General features: G+C 43.4%; 1 protein-coding gene across 4 annotated transcripts in view; it reads right to left on the bottom strand.

Moving 5' to 3' along the window:
- The window catches only part of spryd3 (SPRY domain containing 3), an 82,137-nt gene that overhangs the window by 47,964 nt on the left and 16,215 nt on the right, over positions 1-17,958 (bottom strand). For all 4 annotated transcript variants that reach the window (XM_033015435.1, XM_033015436.1, XM_033015433.1 and 1 more), the window contains one exon: positions 17,729-17,917. In XM_033015435.1, the coding sequence (XP_032871326.1) occupies positions 17,729-17,917 (189 nt within the window). The remainder of the gene's footprint in view (positions 1-17,728; positions 17,918-17,958) is intronic.

A 17,958-nucleotide genomic window follows, 5' to 3' on the forward strand; every position in this document is an offset into this window, starting at 1 on the left:
GTTTTGTCCGAGCCAGGTTTAATAGCCTGATGGCTGTGGGGAAGTAGCTATTCCTGAACCTGGTTGTTGCAGTCTTCAGGCTCCTGTACCTTCTACCTGAAGGTAGCAGGGAGATGAGTGTGTGGCCAGGATGGTGTGTGGGTCTTTGATGATACTGCCAGCCTTTTTGAGGCAGCGACTGCGATAAATCCCCTTGATGGAAGGAAGGTCAGAGCCGATGATGGACTGGGCAGTGTTTACTACTTTTTGTAGTCTTTTCCTCTCCAGGGCGCTCAAATTGCCGAACCAAGCCACGATGCAACCGGTCAGCATGCTCTCTACTGTGCACCTGTAGAAGTTAGAGAGAGTCTTCCTTCCTAACTAAACAGCGGCATCTGGGAATATTACCCAGCCCCTTTCTGTAGGTCTGTATCACCCTGATGGGCTTAAAAAAAACAAACTGACACAGCGGCTTTGCAGAGCTTAATAAGAGATGCCATGAGATTAACAGTTCAATTCACACAAGACGTTTGCAAACGTTGGGTTATGGGAACTCTTCACCTCTTAGTAACCTTCTTGCACAGGCTGAATGCAGTAAAGCACTTGGCACCATGAATGCACTCGTACACCCGTGTGTCCATAAATCAAAAAGGACATTTAAAAAAATATTTGGACTGTCACCCAAATTTTGCATTTACATAAACATTTGGCACTCACACTTTCATCTGCGATGACAAGCTATAACTGAGACATTGCCACCACAAACCACCAAAACACAGCAGACGTCCAACAGCGAGACTAACAGAAACAGTCACAAGGTGACCACATCAGGATTTGTTTTTCAGATCACGTTGCAGTTTGAAACCATCTTACAATTCGCAAGAAAAATTCACAGGCAAGTCATATATCATGGGGGTGGGTAGGGAAAAGACAATACACTTCAGAAAAAGGTCAAACCTAATATGAGAAGTGCAGCAGCATCTATGGAGCGAAGGAAATAGGCAACGTTTCGGCCCGAAACCCTTCTTCAGACCCGAAATCCTGAAGGAAATAGGAAACGTTGCCTATTTCCTTCGCTCCATAGATGCTGCTGCACCCGCTGAGTTTCTCCAGCATTTTTGTGTACCTTCGATTTTCCAGCATCTGCAGTTCCTTCTTAAACACTAATATGAGAAGTATCTTAATAGCACCAAACCTTGCACTCCTACTCTACTCTAACTAACAGCTCTTCCATGTGTAAATGTGCCATGTTGGAATCAAACAGTACAAGAATAATAGGGCAGGCTAATATTCTGTAAATTAACATGGCCTGGAAAGAGTGGATATGTAGAGGATATTTCCATTAGTGGGAGAGTCTGGGACCAGAGGGCACAGCCTCAGAATAAAAGGACGTTCCATTATTAAGGAGATGAGGAGGAATTTCTTTAGTCAGAGGGTGGTGAATCTGTGGAATTCACTGCTACAGAATACTGTGGGGGCCAAGTCAATGGATATTTTTAAGACAGAGATAGATAGATTCTTGATTAATACGGGTGTCAGGGGTTATGGGGATAAGGAAGTAGAATGGGGTTGAGAGGGAGAGATAGATCAGCCATGATTGAATGGTGGAGTAGACTTGATGGGCCGAATGGCCTCATTCTGCTCCTATCACATATGAACAATGCTTGCATATTTTGGTAGTGGCCTTGACTCCATACTGTATGACTCTACATCTAAAACTAGAGGGCATAGGGTAAGAGGCAAGAGGCGTGGAGGGGATGAGAGGAAGGTTTGTTTTCACCAAGGGTGGTTGGAATCTGGAACGCACTGCCTGAGGAGCGGGGCAGAGGTAATCGAGGCAGAGACTCTCACAACATTTAAGAAATATCTAGACCTGCACCTGAATCCCTGCGCAACTCCCTGGTCAACTCGTCCCTTCCTAGCCAAACCACCCCCTCCCCAGGTACTTTCCCCTGCAACCGCAGAAGATGCAACACCTGTCCCTTTACCTCCCCCCTCGACTCCATCCAAGGACCCCGACAGTCTTTCCAGGTGAGGCAGAGGCTCATTTGCACCTCCTCCAACCTCATCTACTGTATCCGCTGTTCCAGGTGTCAACTACTCTACATCGGCAAGACCAAGCGCATGCTCGGCGATCGTTTTGCTGAACACCTCCGCTCAGTCCGTCTTAACTTACCTGATCTCCCGGTTGCTCAGCACTTTAACTTCCCCACCCATTACCACACTGACCGTTCCTGTCCTGGGCCTCCTCCATTGTCAGAGTGAGGCCCAGCACAAATTGGAGGAACAGCACCTCATATTTCACTTGGGCAGCTTACACCCCAGAGGTATGAATATTGACTTCTGTAACTCCAAATAGCCCTTGCTTTCCCTCTCTCTCCATCCCCTCCCCCTTCCCAGTTTTCCCACCAGTCTTACTGTCTCCGACTACATTCTATCTCTGTCCCGTTTCAAGGAAACTTTTACATTTGTGGGATTGTGCTCGGGAACTAATTGTGGAAGGGAAATGGCAGCGGAAATCAGTAAACAGAGCCAGGAAATTACAAAGTTCCAGGAGATCTTAATGAGTCAGTTGTTGAAGGGCACAGGGCAGGAATAAACCAGAAACGAGAATGGAATTCCTGCTGGTCTGAAGAAGGGTATCGACCCAAAACCTCACCCATTCCTTCTCTCCAGAGATGCTGCCTGTCTCGCTGAGTTACTCCAGCATTTTGTGTCTACCTTCGATTTAAACCAGCATCTGCAGTTCTTTCCTACACATTCCTTCACTAAGGCAGAGAAGGGTACAGACCAAGTGTTGGTAAATGGGATTAGTAAAGATGGGTAGAAACATAGAAAATAGGTGCAGGAGGAGGCCATTCGGCCCTTCGAGCCAGCACCGCCATTCATTGTGATCATGGCTGATCATCCCCAATCAGTACCCCGTGCCTGCCTTCTCCCCATATCCCTTGATTCCACTAGCCCCTAGAGCTCTATCTAACTCTCTCTTAAATCCATCAAGTGATTTGGCCTCCACTGCCCTCTGTGGCAGGGAATTCCACAAATTCACAACTCTCTGGGTGAAAACGTTTTTTCTCACCTCAGTCTTAAATGGCCTCCCCTTTATTCTAAGACTGTGACCCCTGGTTCTGGACTCGCCCAACACTGGGAACATTTTTCCTGCATCTAGCTTGTCCAGTCCTTTTATAATTTTATATGTTTCTATAAGATCCCCCTCATCCTTCTAAACTCCAGTGAATACAAGCCTAGTCTTTTCAATCTTTCCTCATATGACAGTCCTGCCATCCCAGGGATCAATCTCATGAACCTACGCTGCACAGCCTCAATTACAAGGATGTCCTTCCTCAAATTAGGAGACCAAAACTGTACACAATACTCCAGAAGTGGTCTTCCCAGAGCCCTACACAACTGCAGAAGAACCTCTTTACTCCTATACTGAAATCCTCTAGTTATGAAGGCCAACATTCCATTAGCTTTCTTCACTGCCTGCTGTACCTGCACGCCAACTGGTGTACAAGGACGCCCAGGTCTTGCTGCACCTCCCCCTTACCTAACTTAACCCCATTGAGATAATAATCTGCCCCCTTGTTTTTGCCGCCAAAGTGGATAACCTCACATTTATCTATATTATACTGCATCTGCCACACATCTGCGCTATGAACTGGGTGCAAAACACAACTTACTGACAACATGTCTCAAGTCTGCAACCTTCACCCCTTTAAGAAAGACAAAGAGATCAGTTACATGAGAATATCGCAACATTCCTCCATTATCAGGCTTCTGAACGGTCCTTCCATCAGTTAGAGTACTGTTCGATTCACCTCTACCCCATTGAGGACATTGGATTTTGTCAAAGGAACTGATGCGCCACAATACTGAAAATTATATTCTGCACTCTCTATGTTTGCTCTAACTGTTATACTTTGCTCTATCTGTTACACTTGAGTTTGAACTGGTAGTATCTATGTACAGTATATCTGATCTGTTTGGATAGTATGCAGAGCATTGTACTTCGATACACATGACAATAATAAACCTAAACTTAAGTTCCTCTTCTAGGCACACAACATCCTCAATTGAATATTTAACACTATTCCCTGAACGCTGTTGGGAACACCCCAATCAGCCATGGTCACAGGAACTACAATGGTTCATGAAGGAAGCCAACTATCATCACCTCAAAGTGGTTAATATTTAGGTAATGGATTGAAAGGTAACAAAACCTGTTCTGGATTTGTAGTATCGCACAGTGTCAATTCAGAACTATTTGAACTGTGTTACCCAAATGAACAAATTGCTTTAATTTATTGTGGGAGCGAGCCTACAGTGCATTCAGAAAGTATTCAGGCCCCTTCACTTGTCCACATTTTGTTACGTTACAGCCTTATTTTAAAAATGGATTAAATTCATTGTACAGCACGCAACAAAAGCTTTTCACTGTACCTTGGTACATGTGACAATAAACTAAACTGAAACTAAACTAGTGTAATACAGACACCCTGAAATTTGCTTACAGAGACCGAGTCAACTTTGGGCATGGTTTGCTGCTTCGTCTGTGCCTTGGAAAAGTAGATGTCTTTCACACTTACCCACACTTAGATGTGTTTCTTTCGCACATAGGCAGAATTCTAGAACTCTGTCCATTCCAGGAATTTCATATTTTGAAAAAGATACATCTCAGAACAGAAGTCCACCGTCCACCAGCGAGCCGCAGCTGTCGCCTTCCTCCGACCCCAACCCCCACCCTTGCCGTGTGTTCACCCCCCCCCCCTCGAAGGGTCTCAACTCGAAACTTCACCAATTCCTCCTCCCCAGACGCTGCCTGTCCCACTGAGTTACTCCAGCATTATGTGTCTATCTCAGGACAGAAGAATTGTCTGAAGAAGGGTTTCGGCCCGAAACGTTGCCTATTTCCTTCGCTCCATAGATGCTGCTGCACCCGCTGAGTTTCCCCAGCATTTTTGTCTACCTTCAGAAGAATTGTTTGTCTTGGTCTGTGTCCATTTCATCTAACGTGACCCGCTTACATTTGGCGCTGCCCCCCCCCCCCCCACCCCCCCCCCCTCCGTAATGGATGTCACATGTTGGCCATTCTTTCCAAAGGTTGTTCCCAGGTGCCAGACCACAAATTCAAAACAAGAATAAACCTCTTAAGGCTGATTCTGAAGGTTGTTCAGAAGAGCAAGTACAAAATGTCATGAGAAACAGAGGGAGCAGTTTACAAAGAGGACAAAGAAATTGCTGTGGTTATAAAGCATCCCTTGGGAACCAGATAGTCAACATTACAAAGAAAAATTATTCTACGTACAATTATCAGATGATTAAATATTCTAGATATACAGTAGGATTGTACTCTTTCCTCCACCCACTGATTCTTACCTCATTGCAGTATTAATGGAAAACATAACTAGTTCTTTGTACCTGAATGAACTGACAATTCAATAAAACGGCTGGACAAATGGGATTAGTAAAATAATACAACCTAACGGACCCCAGGCTTAGATTGCATTGTTCTGCTCATTCAGTTTCATCGCAGAACATTTCGCTTGAAGCCGACTTCAATGCCGTCGAACTGCACAATATCTCAATCTTCTCTCAAACAGCAACCACGGACCACACAGAGAAAAGACAGAAGGGGAATAGAAGCCTGACTTTGGAGAATATTATAAAATGTTAATAATCTTTGAAAATGGCAAGGTATGTCAAGATAGTTATTGGTAGAGTATGTTGTAAGGCTAGTGGGAAAGAAAGGAATGTTCAAATTGTTCGTTATTCACACATGTACCAAGGTACAGCCAAATGCCAATGGACAGATTGCTCGACTTGGAACTGGCATATATTTGATGGGCAAAAAGGTCTGCATCTGGTGACAATTCTTGTTTGGACAGAGAAGAAAAGATCTCAGACCTACAACTGTACAATGTATTAGAATGTAATACAATGTGTTGAGTCTGAAGAAGGGTCTCGACCCAAAACATCACCCATTCCTTCTCTCTAGAGATGCTGCCTGTCCCGCTGAGTTACCCCAGCATTAGAAACAAACATGGTCAAACGTCTTGCTATTGTGTGCAAACTATTCAATGCTGAAGAAAAGTAGGAGGAAGTCTTTACCATACACTGGGTCAGTCATATAAATACTGTAGCTGCAGGAATTGGTCAGAGGCTAAATATTCTACAGTACAAAAGTTACATCTTAATTTCTTGAAGTCCAACAAATATCTAGAAACAAGAAACTGCAGATGCTGGTTTACCAAAAATGATACAAAGTGAGGGAGTAAGTCAGCGGGTCTGACAGCATCTCTGGAGAACATGGATAAGCGATATTTCGGGATGTGACCCTTCCCCAGACAGATCGGTCTGAAGAAGGGACCCAACCCAAAACGTCACCATTCCATGTTCGCCAGAGATGCAGTCTGATCCGCTGAGTTACTCCAGCACATTGTCCTTTTCCCCGCAACAAATAACTCTAAGGCATATGTCCTAAATGTGATGGATTTCCCTCCATTTGCCTGGATATGTGCAATTCCAACAACATCAGGGCCAAGCAGCTACTTGATGGACATCTCATGCACCACTTTAAACATGCACTTCCTTCACCACCAGCGCATTGCAGCTGCATTGTGCATCAAACACAATGAAGAACAGTCCCGACCGGAAATGTCACCCATTCTTTCTATCCAGAGATGCTGCCCGTCCCACTGAGTTACTCCACATTTCATTTACATGCCCCCACTACTCGCTACTACTCTCACCTTCCAAAACGCGTCCTCTCTAACCATGGTCAAGAACAGCGAGTGCAATGGAACACATCCAAGACTCCTGCCAAATGGCACACTGTTGGCACCCGGAAATGCATCAGCTTTCCTTCATTGCCCACCCAACACCATGGGACCAGAAGATCAACTGTGGTTCAAGATGATGACTCACCACCACTTTCTCAATTACGGATAGGAAATAAATTCAGAATTTATGGTCTGAAGAAGGGTCTCGACCCGAAACATCACCTATTCCTTTTCTCAAGAGATGCTGTCTGACCCGCTGAGTTACTCTATCCAAAGCATGCTCACTTCATCAATTACAGTCTGGTTCAGCAGTTTAGACACTCACTCCCGTAATAGATTACAACGCATAGTTAACAAAGCATCCAAAATCATCAGCACTCCCCTTCCATCAATAGAATCACTCCATCACAAACGGTCTGTGTCAAGGGTGAAGAAAATCATCTCTGATCCCTCCCACCCAGCTCACCACATCTTCCACCTGCTGCCATCAGGAAGGCGCTACAGATCACTGTCCGCCAAGACATCTCGATTTAAAAACAGTTTTTACCCACACGCAATCCAAATTCTGAACACACTATGATAACAGCACATATCCTCCCCATGCATGTACTGTATATTGTATGATGTTGTGTTTTATGTTATGTTTGACGGGAATCAGCCTACCTTGTAACATCCTGTACTGAACCTGAATTCCACCAGCTTGACTGTGTGGTCATTAAATAATCTAATCTAATCTAATCTAATTTGTGTGTCACACTTATTCTATGTTAGCCCACTTTCGCATCCACTCCCTACACACTAGGGATAATATACAGAAGCCAATTGACCTACAAACCTGCACATCTTTGGCATGTGGGAGGAAACCGGAGCACCCGGATGAAACCCACAGTCACAGGGAGAACGTGCAAATTCCACACACACAGACGACACCGAGGATCAGGATCGAACCCAGGTGTCCGGTGCTGAGTCAGCAGTTCTGCCACTGCGCCACCCTTTTATAATTTACCTGCTCCTTTCCACAGTTAAATATTCACTATTCTCCTCCTTCGGTCAGATATAACTTAGTTCACAAAAAATCTCTCAGTGGCCGATATTATTTACACAGGCAATTCCACAGCCTACTAAACAGTGCTGTACTATTATTTGGCGTGGGTATGATAGGCTTCATTGTTCCACGGCAACCACACAAACTGAAAAGCTTCACAGAATGCTCAAAAGTATTTTAATCCTTAGACAGTCAACAAGTTCAGAGAAACTCTAGCATTGACTGATTTGATCAGTTTGCAAATCTACCATCCGAGTGTCAATTTGTGGCACTCCTGCCCGAGGCATGAAGTTGAGAGCCCAAACCCTACTGAAACTACATGATCGTGTTGGGGCATATCCTCAAATAGCCTGTCAGCAGCTGCTTCTTGGTCTTTGCAAACTTTGGTTTGCATGCTACGCAGCTACAAAGAAAGTGCAGATTAAAAGAAAGCGCAAGGGCCACAATGAGCTAGATTGGAAGATCACAAATTCACCCACAGCACACGAGTCAGACTGAATGTAGTTAAGCTGGGAAATTTGGGGGCTGAACCTGCATAGGTTAGACCCAACATATACATCTTAAAATGTAGAAATGGCTGAGGGAACAAGGGAACATTCACATAATTTTCAGTTATTTAAAATCATTTTAATTTTAATTAAAAATTAATTTATCTCTAAACTAAACTAAACAAATGCGAGTTATGAGCATTGCTGAATTTAGATTGAGTACAATTTTCAATGGTGCAACAGTACAGGCTCAGTTGTACTGAGGTGTTTTTAAATTTCACTTCCGGCAGTTTCTTCACAAATATCTTCAGTATTATTTTAAGAAAGACCCAAGAGTACACAGCATAACAGAAATTAATCTCAAACGGAACATTTATTATCAGGGGAACATGTGCACGAGTTAATGAGTGAGCAAGCATAAAAGGGCTAAGCAAGTTATTTTGTGACCTTTGAAGTGAAAGAATAGAAAAAACAGCAAAGGTTCCTTATGTCAGCTCACCCCACCACCAGCGGACAGAGAATGAGATGTTGATTCATATGTGTGCTGCATACTCTAAGTTCTTTAACCCTGATGAGCGAGTCCAACAATTTCCATCATTATTTCAGATTTCCAATAAGTTTTCAAAATATATTTTATGATAATCCGCAATGTCCACTGGATACTACATAACCAGCCATACAAACAGGCATACAAAAACAGCATACAAGAACTGAATGCACAGTAAAAATCGCATCTTGATATCAGTACAGACAAAAGCAAAATTACACGTATAAACTGCACAAGGATTGACAGGATGACCTTAAACAGTCCAAGGATATCGACAAATTCAACTATTTGGTAAAACCTTTCGTTTGCTCAAATAAGGACAGATTACATAACAGCAGGAAATTTTGCAGAGGCGAGACATGCTTCTAGAAAACTAAATTTTAAACACCTATATTAAATTAGTAATTTTGAAATGTTCAGTTCATTGTCACGTGTACCGAGGTACAGTGAAAAGTTATTGTGTAAGGAGGAACTGCAGATGCTGGTTTAAACCGTGGGACGACAGATGGCACAATGGGCTAAGTGTTCGGCTGGCAACCGTAAGGTAGCCGGTTCGAATCCCGCTTGGAGTGCATACTGTCGTTGTGTCCTTGGGCAAGACACTTCACCCACCTTTGCCTGTGTGTGAATGTGTGTGAGTGATTGGTGGTGTTCGGAGGGGCCGTAGGCGCAGATTGGCAGCCACGCTTCCGTCAGTCTGCCCCAGGGCAGCTGTGGCTACAGAAGTAACTTACCACCACCGAGTGTGACTGAGAAGTGAATGAATAATGCGATGTAAAGCGCCTTGAGTATTAGAAAGGCGCTATATAAATCCCATCCATTATTATTATTATTAAACCGAAGATAGACACAAAAAGTTGGAGTAACTCAGCGGGATAGGCAGCATCTATGGAAAGAAGGAATGGGTGGCATTTCGGGTCGAGACCCTTCTTCAGATAGTTATTGTTGTGTGCTAACCAGTCAGCAGAAAAACTATACATGATTGAGGGGAACGGAGGGGAAACTGAGGGAACATTGGGTGAAACCAGGACTACCACAAAATAATTCACTGAATATTTAGTCAATAAATGTTTATCGTCACTCAATGCCTACGGACATTCACTGATCTCATCATGAAGAATGGAGATCCGTGGCAAAAAATATACAGGGCAGGAAATAAAACAAAGTGATATTGAAATGAATGTGCCTGTGGCAACACCCAACCATAGGTCATTCATTAGTGTTATGGAATTCTCGAGGGAAAACACCAGACAACCCAGAACATGGTTACTGCAGTATTGTAGATATTAAAAAGTGAACTGTTGGAAGTGCAGAATCAGTTGGAAGTTCTTGTCTAAACAATGGCAATAAACAGATGGAGATGTATACTCCACAAGTGATATGGTTGGATAATAGAAACATAGAAAATAGGTGCAGGAGTAGGCCATTCGGCCCTTCGAGCCTGCAACGCCATTCAATATGATCATGGCTGATCATCCAACTCAGTATCCTGTACCTGCCTTCTCTCCATACCCCCTGATCACTTTAGCCACAAGGGCCACATCTAACGCCCCCTCTCAAATATAGCCAATGAACTGGCCTCGACTACCTTCTGTGGCAGAGCGTTCCAGAGATTCACCACTCTCTGTGTAAAAAATGTTTTTCTCATCTCAGTCCTAAAAGATTTCCCCTTTATCCTTAAACTGTGACCCCTTGTTCTGGACTTCCCCAACATCGGGAACAATCTTCCTGCATCTAGCCTGTCCAACCCCTTAAGAATTTTGTAAGTTTCTATAAGATCCCCCCCTCAATGGTAAGGCTGCTTTTACCATCATTACATCATGTGTTTTGTTCAGATAGAAAATATCAATCTGTACATCTATGAAACCAAAGGAAAAAATAAGCTCGAAGGAATAGAGAATGACGTTTTTTTGCCCCCCCCCCCCGATTTAAAATTGATGTAGTCGTGAAGTTGAATTCTGAAAATAACAAAACAAGTGAATGTAGAAGTGGACAGAAGAGATGGTTGGGTGGAAGAGGAGAGGAGAGAAAGTGTTTGAAGTAGAGGAACCCTTTGATCATTTGCCATCTGCTCCAGGAATGATGCAGATAAAAAGGTTAGTGCTGAGATAACTGAAAACAGGAAGGTGGGGAGGAGAAAAGGATGGTGCAGGGATAAAGCAGTTAGCTCAAATGGAAGGAGTATGGGCCATTCGAGGTGATAGGAAAGGGAATAGTAAATACCATGGGAGCGTAGAGATAGACAGCCCCATGAATGTCAGAGGAAGAGGTTTCGAAAGGACCTACTAAAGACCACACTTTTCCTGGAACTCTCATACCAACACATTCTATTGTCGCCAAAGCTATGATTAGTAGATTTTTAGATGTTCAGAAGAAAATGTTCCACTCCCGATTCTACTTGATTAGTTCTTCTGAGTTGCTTCTTTGCTGCCATGGGGCAATGCTCCATTGACAGGAGGAGAAAAATAACCGAGAAAGCAGCAAATCTTTAAAGGGAGATGCAGAAACAAAAATGAGCACCAACACCATTACAACATTTGCCATATATGTTGCACCTTCCATTTTTGGTCTCACTGTTCCGCCACATAGGTTGTATTGCCTCCTCCATTTTAAACAAGCATGCAGTCATGCTTGCAGTTCCGCAGCTTCATTGCTGGGTGGCAGTATACATATTCCAGCTCTTCAGCTTTCTGGAGTTCTTCAAATTCCATTCATCACCCCAGCTAGTTACAGTTTTGAAAATTAACTTTGAAACTAAATTAAATAAATATTTTTTGCTTAAAAAAACATTTTCATTTTATCTCAATCGGGTTTTTACCTCGTTTTTATGTCTTTCATCTCTCCCAGCATCCAAACACAGTGTGGATAGGAGTTGGGAGACTTGCAAATCTTTTTCTTTAATATCAATGGCAGATGATTCAATTTCAAGTTCAAGTGAGTTTATTGTCATGTGTCCCTGATAGGACAATGAAATTCTTGCTTTGCTTCAGCACACAGAACATAGTAGGCATTTACTACAAAACAGATCAATGTGTCCATATACTATAATATAAATATATACACACACATGAATAAATAAACTGAGTAAGGGGGGTGGGGTGTCAAATGGGATAGTCGAGGATGGAGTTATTCAGTGACAAACCTGCCTGCCAGAATGCCAGTCCCCCACCTGTTAAGATGCAATCCGTCCCTTTTGTACAGTTCCCCCTTACTCCAAAACAGATCCCAGTGATCTAAGAATCTAAATCCCTGCCCCCTGCACCAGTTCCTCAGCCACACATTCAGGTCCCGTATCTCCCTGTTCCTGCTCTCGCCAGGACGAGGAACTGGAAGCAAACTGGAGATAACCACCCTGGAGGTCCTGCTTTCCAGCATTTTTCCAAGCTCTCTAAAGTCATGCTGCAGAATATTCATCCACTTCTTTCCGACATCGTTTGTGCCGACATGCACTACCACCTCCGGCTGTTCACCTTCGCCCTTGAGGATTTTCTGCACTCGGTCCGTGACATCCTGGATCCTGACACCAGGAAGGCAGCACACCATCCTCGAATCCCATCTGTTCCTGCAGAAACCCCTGTCCGTACCTCTCACAATGGAGTCTCCCACTACAATGGCGTTGCCTGACGTTGGCCTCTTTGGTTTTGGCTCAACAGCCCTTTTTGCTTCGCAAGCCATTGCGCCGCTCAGTGTGATAACGTCTTCTATCCCGGAATGTCGGGTAATGTCCGTAGCGAGTCCGTAGGAGCCCGTGGATGTTTCGTAGCGGCTCGTAATGCCATGCCAACTCGGGGCATCAGGTAAGTCAGGATGTTTTTTCAACATGTTGAAAAATGTCCACGAGTAAATAAATAGCCCTGAGTACCTACGAATGGCTATTACCGTAATTCTCCGAGTTCGAATCAAGGGGAAAACTCGGGAGAGTTCGTGAGTAACTCGGGAAAGTGGGACAGGGCCTTTACTCAGCAGGACAGGCAACATCTCTGGAGAGAAGGAATGGGTGACGTTTTGGATCGAGACCCTTCTTCAGACTGTGTCTATCTTTGGATCACTTATACACTGCTTCTGACTAGCTACTACAGTTACAGTATTTGCCGGGTTGATTCAGTTGAGTTTCTATTCAATGGGAAACCTCAGACAGGATGGCGAGGGATTTGGTAATAACAACAATGACTGCCACAGGAACATGATCAGACTAACAACATCAGTCACCACATCACCCGAAGCCTCGCTGTTACAAGTCTTGCAACATGTGGGCGAGGATTACTCATTATCTGAGAAATCACAGCAAGAGATGAACGTAGTAGTTATCAGCAAATCTCTAACCTTATGATTAGCGAAGGTCATTGATGATGCTGCTGAAGGTAATTAGCCCACAAGAGTGAGGAATTCCTCTAACAAAGCTCTGGGACCGAAATAATTGTCCTCCAAAAACTCAGCCATCTTCCTTTATACAGTAGACACAAAAAGCTGGAGTAACTCAGCATCTCTGGAGAGAAGGAATAAGTGATGTTTTGGGTCGAGACCCTTCTTCAGAATACTCGGGAATGGGAAACGAGAGATATAGACAGTGTAGAGAGATCTAGAACTAATGAATGAAAAATAACTACTGTATGAATATTGATTTCTCTAACTTCAAGTAACCCTTGCAATCCCTCTCTTTCCATCTCTAACTTTTTCACACAGAGAGTTGTGAGTCTGTGGAATTCTCTGCCTCAGAAGGCAGTGGAGGCCAATTGTCTGAATACTTTCAAGAGAGAGTTGGATAGAGCTCTTAAAGACAGCGGGGTCTGGGGATATGGGGAAAAGGCAGGAAGGGGATATCGATTGTGAATGATCAGCCATGATCACAATGAATGGCGGCGTTGACTCGATGGGCCTACTCCGACACTTATTGTCTATGAACAGATAATATAATCAATCTATGGGAAACAAAGGAAAAGGTGCAGGCTATCCAGCCTCGCATCCCTATTCGGCCATTCAATTAGACCAGAGTGAATGGACACATGGTAGTACAATCCATTTTCAGTTTAACTAAACAAAATGGCTGCCGAGTGTGCCATGCAGAATAGAGTGTGAAACAAACAATGCTAACCCACTGGGCTTTGCAGCCCTGACGTGTGAAAGGACAGTGTATTAACCCACTGTGAAGGTCTGGCACAGACTGGGAAAGATCAGGGTGCTAACTCGTGATATCGAGTCCCAGGGTGCAAAAGGAGAGCGAGATCAGCCACATTATCAGCTGCATATGCAAGGACAGTGTGATAACCCAATGCATTAATCCACTCTACTCAGATTCAGAGCGAAAGGACAATCTGATGACTGCTGTACTACCTCTGATCCAGAGTACAACAGCGTCAACCCCTTTACATCCAAGTGTGAAGGGCAAGCAAATCTTTCAAAAAGAAATGGAAGACAAAAATTGGTCATGTCTCTGATGTTTTAAAAGCCTGTATCGATATCCTCTACCAAAAGTTTTTTATTCTTAAATTCATTCACAGAACACGGGTAACACTGGGAAGGTGAGCATTTCACACCACCCCAAGTGGCAGCGATGAATTGCTTTCCTGAACTCCCCTGTGTTGTGTGCCGTTTGGCGAGGAGTTTCAGGATTTTGAAGTATAATCATGGATATAATATAGAAAGTGCCGCTGCCAGTTTTACTCCCGTAAACAGTAATGAGCGAATAATCTGGCTCCTTTGTGATGTTCATTGAGGGCCAAAGACTGTCAATGTTCATTCTTTAGCCGGTTACTAAGTGATAACTCAAAACAATATTAAAATAAAACTCATTAGGGCGTGTGATCATCTCTACTGCCAACTCAAAAACAACACGATTATTGAAAAGCCTTCATTGGTCAAACCTTACCTCACTCAGAAACCATCAACTTAATCATGGTTGTGTGCGAAGTTCATGAAGTGTTTTTTAAATGTCATAATTTACCATCTGTCATTAATGAACCATTGACAATGTGATCGGCAAGTTGGCACCTGTCTAAAAGAAATGCAATGGCATTAAAAGCCCACATCCTACAAGCTTAAACCTGCTCAATTTGCTCCAAGATGACAGTCATTTTTTCAGCATTGAGTTTACACAATTTATTTCCATTTTCAATATCCAACAGAAATGCAATTCCAACTGCACCAGAATTTCATTGCATGGAGCAGGGCTAAAAGGGAACTTTGTTTCCAGAACTTTGACATCAACATTACTGTGCATTTGCACCCTTGTATCATATTCCCAGTCTGCTTCAACACCTAGGCCTGTCCTTGAACTAATGTTGCGGCATTACAAATATATTGATTACCATTTGTGCTAAGGGTTCTTGCAGTCAAAGAGAGAATGAGACTTTATGATCAAAATGTAATGCTTGAGGAAAATAGATAGAAGCAAAAAACAGGGAATCAAGCAGACACTGTTATACCAGACATACCCTTTTATAAAACACTATTAAAATCACATATGCATTTAAAGAAAAATTATAATAAAAAACTAACTTTCAACAAGAACAACCCTACCCGGTGCCAAACGGGAAGAGAGAAGCCATTGTATCCAACAGAGTGGAGCGGATGTTTCCACTAGTGGGAGAGTCTAGGACTAGAGGACACAGCCTCAGAATTAAATGAAGTTTCTTTAGTCAGAGGGTGGTGAACCTGTGGAATTCCTTGCCACAGAAGGCTGTGGAGGCCATCAATGGATATTTTAAAGTGAGACATGGATAGATTCTTGATTAGTACAGGTTATGCGAAGAAGGCAGGAGAATGGGGTTGTGAGGGAGAGATAGATCAGCCAATGATTAAATGGTGGAGTAGACTTGATGGGCCGAATGGCCTCATTCTGCTCCGATCACTTATGACCTTATGAATTGGAAAGTGATGGAGGTTTGTGTTCCGGTGATTTGAGTCGAAAACTAAAATCAACATTTTACGATCATAGCCCAAATTATGTTAATTACTGAACCATTTCAATTAGACTGGAAGCATTCAACCATTGAGACGGCAGTTCAGTTCCAAATGTCTGTGTATGTGCTGTGAGGCATGAAAGTCTGGGAATGACTGACAAATCCAAGAGTGTATCTGTCAGTTCACTGCTGGACACCAACACACAGATGCCAACTGTAGAGTTGCTCGTCTGACCTGGTGCTACTGGATATCCGAGATGCCACTGATTTCAACAAGGATTCCAATGACTTCAGTGGGGAATGTATTCAAGATTTAGAAAGCAAAAGGAGTTGTTTTGTTTAGCTATTTGCATTTAGCTACTTTAAAAAAAATGTTAATCACTTAAAATTATTTACTTTAATTTTAAGTTTGCAAATGTCTGAATTCCAGAAACATTTAAAAACAGGTTGTGACTAATAATTATTGCAGCCATTAAAGCCTCATCCACAAGCTCTGCCAGTTGTCAGGGGTGTTTCAGGATGGATGCCAATAAGATAAGCCGTCTGGATCTGCTCCAGGTAAGTACAGGTGGGGAAATGCACGAGCATAATCGAGTGCAATTCTAATCATTACTAGACCAAGTGTGGACCCGTTCCCCCAACGCAACATTCCACCAAACTGCACATGCATGGCTGATGAACCCGCACTACACAGGCGCGACTGCTGCGTTCAAAGTTGTGCCGTTGATGGATGAAATTAAGTTAAAGTTAATAAAGTGAATAGAGGATCTGTGGAGCCACTTGTAAAGTAGAATGAAACTTACCCATGGGTCCCCGTTGTGAGGCCAGGCAAGTACACGCAAAAAAAAGAAAGTCGATTGCAAAATGATGACGGGCGAACTACGCAGGGGCGGACCCATTGGGATCCCATTGTGACGTCGAACGCGGCTGATGGGCACGGCAAGTTGAAAAGTGTTTTTTGTAAAGTTTATAATGTCAATAACTTGTAAAATATAACTTGGTACTGCACATCCCAGGAAAATGGTAAGGTTGGCCACAAATTGTAGCACTATCGTGTACCGTTTTGGCGGAGTTTCCAGAGCTCACACACACATAAACAAGATGAGAGGGTCCCCCAACACAACCCGTTCCCCCACGCAATATTCCACCACTCACCCATTCCCCCAACGCAACCCGTGCCCCCAACGTATATCCCCAACTGCGCAGGCGCGGCTCATTTCCTCTCATCCCCCAGCACTCCCTCCCCCTACTTTTCCCCCTCCCTCTTCTTTCCCCTCTCATCCTCCCCTCCCCAATCCCTCCCTCACAATAGACAACAGGTGCAGGAGTAGACCATTCGGCCCTTCGAGCCAGCACCGCCATTCAATGTGATCATGGCTGATCATCCACAATCAGTGCCCCGTTCCTGCCTTCTCCCCATATCCATTGAATCTGCTATCATTAAGAGCTCTGTCTAAAATGGGGACAATTAATGGAAATAATTTGTGATCATTGTTAATTGTGTAATTTGTCAAAATAATTTGTAACATCAACTAATTGTTGGATTGCTGTAAATATACAAGTGTTTGCTAAGTTTACCATTTCAATCCAGTGTGGTCCATATATAACTTTAGCTCTACACTGCTCTTAAAGCTCAAACATATATCAAATATTGCCTTGTACTTCTGTTCTAATTATATGTTTAAGGAGTAGTAAAAAGAAACAAATGGAATCTGAGCAGACTGTGCAGCAAGGTATTAACCCTCTACAGACCAATACGGCTTGGTTTAAACCGAGTGGTATCCATGGCTCAATGCAAGCCCTCAAAGGTCATATTCATCAGCATCAGCAACATTATAATAATGGAAACAGGTGCTGAAACTCAATATGCATCCACTGTTACGTCCACAAAATACTTGAAGCAGTTACATACTACCTGTTCTCCATCAGAGGATTTTGCTGATACAAAGATACACCGTGTGGCCAACATTCTTCAAAAAGTTACTTACTGTTCCACAAACTTTAACATCATGTAGACGGCCCCATTCATCTTCATGGCTGTCGACCATCATGGCACTGTCGTCTTCATCCAGTCCCCATTCTGCCTGCAAGTCAATGCGAACTTCTTCTCCAAGAGAGTGCATTCCAACTGCCGGGAACAACCCATCCGGCGACATGGCCATCACGACAGAACCTACCTAGACACGGACAAAAACACAACCTTTCATTCTTTCATGTA

Source organism: Amblyraja radiata, chromosome 46, assembly GCF_010909765.2.
Source record: "Amblyraja radiata isolate CabotCenter1 chromosome 46, sAmbRad1.1.pri, whole genome shotgun sequence".
NCBI classification, from domain to species: Eukaryota; Metazoa; Chordata; class Chondrichthyes; order Rajiformes; family Rajidae; genus Amblyraja; species Amblyraja radiata.